The sequence below is a fragment of the Oncorhynchus nerka genome, linkage group LG28 (assembly GCF_034236695.1).
Source record: "Oncorhynchus nerka isolate Pitt River linkage group LG28, Oner_Uvic_2.0, whole genome shotgun sequence".
NCBI classification, from domain to species: Eukaryota; Metazoa; Chordata; class Actinopteri; order Salmoniformes; family Salmonidae; genus Oncorhynchus; species Oncorhynchus nerka.
Window position 1 is genome coordinate 51,134,377 of NC_088423.1, and position 7,571 is coordinate 51,141,947.

General features: G+C 41.4%; 1 protein-coding gene across 2 annotated transcripts in view; it reads left to right on the forward strand.

Annotated features, from left to right (window-relative positions):
* pik3ap1 (phosphoinositide-3-kinase adaptor protein 1) overlaps nt 1-5,645 on the forward strand; it is a 32,756-nt gene extending 27,111 nt beyond the window's left edge. For both annotated transcript variants that reach the window (XM_029640953.2, XM_029640954.1), the window contains exon 17: nt 4,876-5,645. In XM_029640953.2, coding sequence (XP_029496813.1) covers nt 4,876-4,990 — 115 coding nt within the window. In that variant the 3' untranslated portion in view covers nt 4,991-5,645. The remainder of the gene's footprint in view (nt 1-4,875) is intronic.
* Nucleotides 5,646-7,571: the final 1,926 nt, after the last annotated feature.

Consider the following 7,571-nt stretch of genomic DNA (forward strand, 5'->3'; position numbering starts at 1 on the left):
TACTCACTGAAAATGTACCAAGTATAATATGCTATACTTATAAATATTATTTACATATAAATAAAATAATTATCCAAAATGTGACCAGAGGACAATATTCAGAAAGTATTTCAAAACCCACACAAAGTAGAATATTTGAGTGACAACAATTCTTACTTCTGTAACAATGTAAAAATGTAAACAACTATTCAGAGACTATTTCAAAATGTAGGTAAACTCTCAATAAGATTTAGTACACAGCCGGTCTGACACAAAATGTAGAAAGAGTTAGCCTACTTTGACAACAATTCAGTGGATGCAACAAGTATTAGATAGAGACCGATAAAGAGAGAAGATACAAAACACAACTGTTCAAAGGTAATAAAATATTAAATTCATATTTCACACTGTCACTTTAGTGTTTGCCTTTATCCCACAACATGTCATGGAACTTCTGAAAGCATGGCCCCATCCTGAAAAGTGGCACAGAACACGTAGTGCACCCAAAGGAGGTTTCTTATACCCACTCTTTGCCCTGCATCCATTTGGGATGCACACCACACAACCTCTCTTGCGACCTTCAAACTTCACCTGCTTTCAAATTAGTTACAACTCGGTCCACATGCCCTGGTGCCACACTCTTGGCTCCCCTCTTCCTACCACTGTAGCCATATCCCAAAGTGAATGCCCAAGCTGCATTTTTAATGCCTTCATGGACCAGCGCCTGCGGTTTCTGGGAAGGGGCCTTTGCAGGGTCCACCACACAATGCATTTATGATGGCAATATTGAGCATCCCCAAACACATACTTCCACCATTGTGCACCCAACATTGTAATAGCTCAATAGCTCCTCAAGCTCTGGAAAATATATACAGTTGAAGTCGGAAGTTTACATACACCTTAACCAAATACATTTAAACTCAGTTGTTCACAATTCCTGACATTTAATCCTAGTAAAAAATTCCCTGTCTTAGGTAAGTTAGGATCACCACTTTATTTTAAGAATGTGAAATGTCAGAATAATAGTAGAGAGAATGATTTAATTCAGCTCTTATTTCATTCATCACATTCCCAGTGGGTCAGAAGTTTATAGACACTGAATTAGTATTTGGTAGCATTGCCTTTAAATTGTTTAACTTGGGTCAAACATTTCGGGTAGCATTCCACAAGCTTCCCACAAGAAGATGGGTGAATTTTGGCCCATTCCTCCTGACAGAGCTGGTGAACAGTCAGGTTTGTAGGCCTCCTTCCTCGCACACGCTTTTTCGGGTTCTGCCCACAAATTTTCTATGGGATTGAGATCAGGGCTTTGTGACGGCCACTCCAATACCTTGACCTTGTTGTCCTTAAGCCATTTTGCCACAACTTTGGAAGTATGCTTGGGGTCATTGTCCATTTGGAAGACCCATTTGCGACCAGGCTTTAACTTCCTGACTGATGTCTTGAGATGTTGCTTCAATATATACACATAATGTTCCTACCTTATGACGCCATCTATTTTGTGAAGTGCACCAGTACCTCCTGCAGCAAAGCACCTCCACAACATGATGCTGCCACCCCCGTGCTGCAAGTCTCCCCCTTTTTCCTCCAAACATAACGATGGTCATTATGGCCAAACAGTTCTGTTTTTGTTTCATCAGACCAGAGGACACTGCTCCAAAAAGTACGATCTTTGTCCCCATGTGCAGATGCAAACCATAGTCTGGCTTTTTTATGGCGGTTTTGTTGCAGTGGCTTCTTCCTTGCTGAGCGGCCTTTCAGGTTATGTCGATATAGGACGTGTTTTACTGTGGATATAGATACTTTGTACCTGTTTCCTGCAGCATCTTCACAAGGTCCTTTGCTGTTGTTCTGGGATCGATTTGCACTTTTCACATCAAAGTACTTTCATCTCTAAGAGACAGAACGTGTCTCCTTCCTGAGCAGTATGACGGCTGCATGGTCCCATGGTGTTTATACTTGCGTACTATTGTTTGTAGAGATGAAAGTAGTACCTTCAGGCATTTTGAAATTGCTCCCAAGGATGAACCAGACTTGTGGAGGTTGAGACTTGTTGAGATAATGCCAAGAGTGTGCAAAAATGTCATCAAGGTAAAGGGTGGCTACTTTGAAGAATTTCAAATATAAAATATATTTTCATTTGTTTAACACTTTTTTGGTTACTACATGATTCCATATGTGTTATTTCATAGTTTTGATGTCTTCACTATTATTCTACAATGTAGTAAATAGTACAAATTAAGAAAACCCCTTGAATGAGTAGGTGTGTCCAAACTTCTGACTGAAGTTAGTGGAGTTACAAACAAACTATACAAAACAAATGTCTTACCTGTGATTCTATGTTTTCCACACACATAACTAGCTATGTGTAGCCTTCCTACTTTGACACAACTGGGTCCCACATTTCCAATGTCGAGTAGCTTGAAGGCACAAGGCTGTTCTCACAGGCTCTATGTCCCTACGTGGGAGCATTGCGATCCATAGGTCAAGATTTTTGACCTGGTTACATGTACATTGAACGACACAGCAGCTTTCTGACACGTTTTGTTTTATTTCTTTATAAGACTTGACACTCCGGTACTGTTTGCTGTTCTGTAGCAGAGAGAACTGTCTATGACTAGGGTGGCTGGAGTCTATGACTAGGGTGGCTGGAGACTAGGGCCTTCCTCTGACACTGCCTGGTATAGAGGTCCTGGATGGGTGGAAGCTTGGCCCCAGTGATGTATTGTGCCAAGCAGCTGCTGCAGCTGTAGAACCTTTTTGAGGACCTGAAGACTCATGTGAAATCTTTTCAGTCTCCTGAGGGGGAATAGGTTTTGTCATGCCCGCTTCACGACTGTCTTGGTGTGCTTGGACCATGTTAGTTTGTTGGTGATGTGGACACCAAGTAACTTGAAGCTCTCAAACTGCTCCACTACAGTCCCATCGATGAGAATGGGGGCATGCTTGGTCCTCTTTTTCTCTTAGTCCACAATCATCTCCTTTGTCTTGATCACATTGAGGGAGAGGTTATTGTCCTGGCACCACACAGCCCGGTCTCTGACTTCCTCCCTATAGGCTGTCTCGTTGTTGTCGGTGATCAGTTGTTGTCGGCTGTGTCATCTGCAAATTTAATGATGGTGTTGGAGTCGTGCCTGGCCGTGCAGTCACGAGTGAACAGGGAGTACAGGAGGGGGCTGAGCACGCACCCCCGAGTGGCCACTGTGTTGAGGATCAGCGTGGCGGATGTGTTGTTACCTACCCTTACCACCTGAGGGAGGCCTGTCAGGAAGTCCAGGATCCAGTTGCAGAGGGAGGTGTTTAGTCCCAGGGTCCTTAGCTTATTGATGAGATTTGAGGGCACTATGGTGTTGATGCTGAGCTGTAGTCAATGAATAGCATTCTCACATAGGTGTTCCTTTAGTGTAGAAGTAGTTTAGCTCATTCTGTAGGCTCGTGTCACCAAGCAGCTCACGGCTGTGCTTCCCTTTGTAGTCTGTAATGGTTTGCAGGCCCTGCCACATCTGACGAGCATCAGAGCCGGTGTGTAGTATGACTCGATCTTAGCCCTGTATTGAAGCTTTGCCTGTTTGATGGTTTTTCGGAGTGCATAGCGGGATTTCTTATAATCTTCCGGGTTAGAGTCCCACTCCTTGAAAGTGGCAGCTCTACCCTTTACCTCAGTGCGGATGTTGCCTGTAATCCATGGCTTCTGGTTGGGGTATGTACGTATGGTCACTGTGGGGACGAAGTCATCAATACAGATGTGATGTACTCCTCAATGCCATTGGAGGAATCCCGGAACATATTCCAGTCTATGCTAGCAAAACAGTCCTGTAGCTTAGCATCTGCTTCATCTGACCACTTTTTATTGATCTAGTCACTGGTGCTTCCTGCTTTAGTATTTGCTTGTAAACAGGAATTAGGAGGATGGAATTATGGTCAAATTTTCCAAATGGAGGGAGAGGGAGAGCTTTGTATACATCTCTGTGTGTGGCGTATAGGGTGGTCCAGAGTTCTTTTACCTCTGGTTGCACATTTAACATGCTGATAGAAATGAGTTAAAACTGATTTAAGTTTCCCTGTATTAAAGTCCCCGCCTACTAGGAGTGCCGCCCCTGGGTGAGCGTTTTCTTGTTTGCTTATTATCACCTGAATATTGACTCGGAGTAGCAGAACTACTTTCGAGCTATCCCATTACCCTTTGCAAGATACGAGACAGATCCGTGCAGGCGGAATTGACGCGCTATCTGACGTAAGACAATGGCCTTGGTCATAATGCAGTTTGAATGTCTATGAGCAGTTATTAGCGCCCAATTTCTCCATTGTAATGCATTTCTCATAAGGAGTTAAATATGCATTATGAAGAGGGTATTCATATGCAGTGTTACCATTTATTCTCCTTATTTGTAATGAAACTGGTCTGGGTATATTTCTGTTGATAGTTCTGTGAATTTTGCATCTCAAACTAAATGATTTGGGTAATCCGAGTTGATGTGCATTTTAAACTGCCAACCACAAAACAACCCGACCCTAATAATTTCCAAATAACTGCTCTCGTGGGTCTTTAATGACCTAGATGTAAGTTTAACTGTGTCATAGGCTATATGTTGAAATGTTTAAAAAAAAAAAAAAAAAACATGTCCAGTTACTGCAGCTGACATTATGACTGTTTTTTAAAATGATTTTTGAGCCGAGACTTACTGGACTAACTGTGAAACAGACAATCAGCTATAAGGGGCTCTACAGACTGACACCTCTACAACACCTTGACTATTTTAATAATTCCCCTGAGAGACACACTCATTTATGACTGAAAATACTGTGTGACTCACACGAATACACTCTGCATTGCTTAGTCTCTGTTTAATTTGTCATGCCAAGTGTAACAACCATGTTATCTGTTATACATTTTAGGGCCTCAGAGAGTTTGTTGCTGGAGCGTTACACATCATGCCCCTCTCGAGCACTTCCTAAAACACCAACTCAGAGGACCACCTTTCCCCCTCCCATACACCGGACAACACGGTGACGCACATCTCTGCTGAAATCTGTTCCAAAGTATTCCCATGCATAATAGAGAGATATACCGTATGTGATCGTGTACACATGTCAGCAGGGTTAAAAATGATTATGTTTTAGTCAATTAGTATATCTGTTTGGGCTTCTTGTGGTCAATTTGCAGTCTATAAATGATGTGTAACTATGTTCCGGCCCCTGCTCAATAAATCTAGTTGATGGTCGCTGATTTACATGAACATTGGCATACATAAAGGTTTGAGTGTGTAGAACAGAAGCACATAAGAACATGTTCATCAAGTCAGTCAATTAAGGAAGTAAACTGAAATTCAACTTTAAATGGCCAATCTTGGATTCAAACATCAACAAAGCACACTTTTTAGGTGAACCGCTGAGAGATGGGCCTGTAGAAATGTAATTAAAAAAAGGGATTTTTTTTTAATGACTTCTTAATCAAATAAAAAGAAGCTATTCATTTCAAAAGTTTTTCATTGTTTAGAATTTTCGATTTCAATCATTTTCCGAATTGACTGACTTGAATTCTAACTGACCCCAACCCTACCATAGACCCATTGATACTGTACATGGATCTTGTAATAACTGCATGCGTTAGAATTGTAAAGGGCTTTCAACAAAGTGATCAAATAAAGATTGTGTTTGTTTATCAAGCTTGTGCATGCGTACTACTGTATTATACAACCGATCACACGATGAAGTTTGATTTTACAAATGCAAATTTTAAACATTCATGTAATCTGTTTTAAAATAAATGTGTTGAGTTCAGTGGTGATTTTAGCGTGTAAATCTTGGTGTGTCAAAAACGTTTTTTTTTAGATGCATGCCAGCAAACCCACAACCCAACACTAAACAATTCATTAATTGCACTATAACGCTGACAAACGGTGCCCACAAACTGTTAGGGTCTACATAAAGCTGTCCCAACACCTTACCACTGCTACTCCTGGCTATCAGCAGAGCCTTGTCTGGCAGCGAAACAGTTCCTTCAGCCTCATTTACTGCCTTTAAAAAAAACATAGCTGGTATGGCTGACTTGCTTAAACAAATGTGGTTTCTACTGACAATTGAGATTTACAAACTATGGCATAAGGGAACGACGACTGGATAAGAGGCAATCCGTCATTTTGATTAAGACATTAATGAGCGAGGTAGGAAGGACGTAGTCAATATAACTATTGGTTCAATAAAATAGGCATATGAAAGTTCTAACAATATTCAATGATTACATTTCTCTTAAACAGGCTATAGGCTACATGTGCACCATCAAGTCAGAACAGCAGGCAAAATTAGTAACATGGGTTACTAACAGCTTACTACACAACATACGTTTAATATTACTTTCTTAGCTACAGTATACATATCTCCCTGGCATATTACATCATTTATGCAGCAGCATACAATACATGTTTGGACTCACCTTGTTGTCCTGTACTCACTTGAACAGGAAGGTGGTGCTGCGGTCCTTCGTGGGAAAATTTTGTCATCAGACTTGGTCATTAAAGTCTGGCATTCTCTGCATTTATGGTGTTTTCAAGCTAACTGGGAACTCGGAAAAAAAACAAGGTTGAATCATGATGACCTCAGGCATCTTCAGGTCGGAGCTAGAAAGAGGCCTGAGTTCCAAACTTGCAATTCCTATTTGGATGACCGTTCAAAACATATTTTCCCAGTTGGAGCTAGTTTTTTTTCAGAGTTCCCAGTTGTCTTGAACTCACTGTAATCAGATTTCCAATTCTGAGTTTCCAGTTGTTTTGAGCTCGGCAGAAGTCATGCTGGATTGACACCATGGCCAATGTTGAATGTTTACCCTTTTAAGCTTGGAAAAGAGACCATTAAACCCAGACTTGGGACCACACACCCACTCCACTGAATAGCAGGCTAGTGATTGCTTTGCAATGCTTGCAGTTAGCCAATGATTCCTTCCAAACCACTCATTGTTGAATTTGCGATTTCCAACTTGTTGCGTAATGTTTATGTCCAATGGCCGAAGAGCACCGGTACGTTTTATCTATAATTTCTCTTTATTATTTATCTTCATATGACAAGGATTAAAAATTATTTGCCAGTAGATTGTCAATGTGATTCATGATGATTTTGAAAGTATGACGTTGACATGATGAGTCCAATCAATGTTGCTGTAGATATAACTTAATTTGACTTCCTTTTATCTGTGGCCAAAGACCTTGAGCCTTCTTGGATAGGCACTTCTAATGTAACTCTATGGCAGCATCCAAGGGGCTTGAATGTGCGAGCTCTACCCTTAGATTTGGCGGTGACGTAGTGTCCCCATGAGTGAAAGAACACTAAGCCAATCACGACAGAACTAGAGAACATGACCAACCCCTACGCTCAGTATTTTCCGATGGCTGCCCCACCACCACCACAGAAAGCACTGAGCTAGGCTGTAACACCTGCATTTTGGAGCTGCCTTACTCAAGAAAGCAAAAAAGAGACCATGTTTGTTTTCGGGCTTTATTATTATTATTATTATTTTTATCTAGAAAGGTGGGGCTCAAAACAGAACCCCACCTGCCCAGCATGACGGGTCGCTACTGGTTGCGCTAATGGTTGGTGTG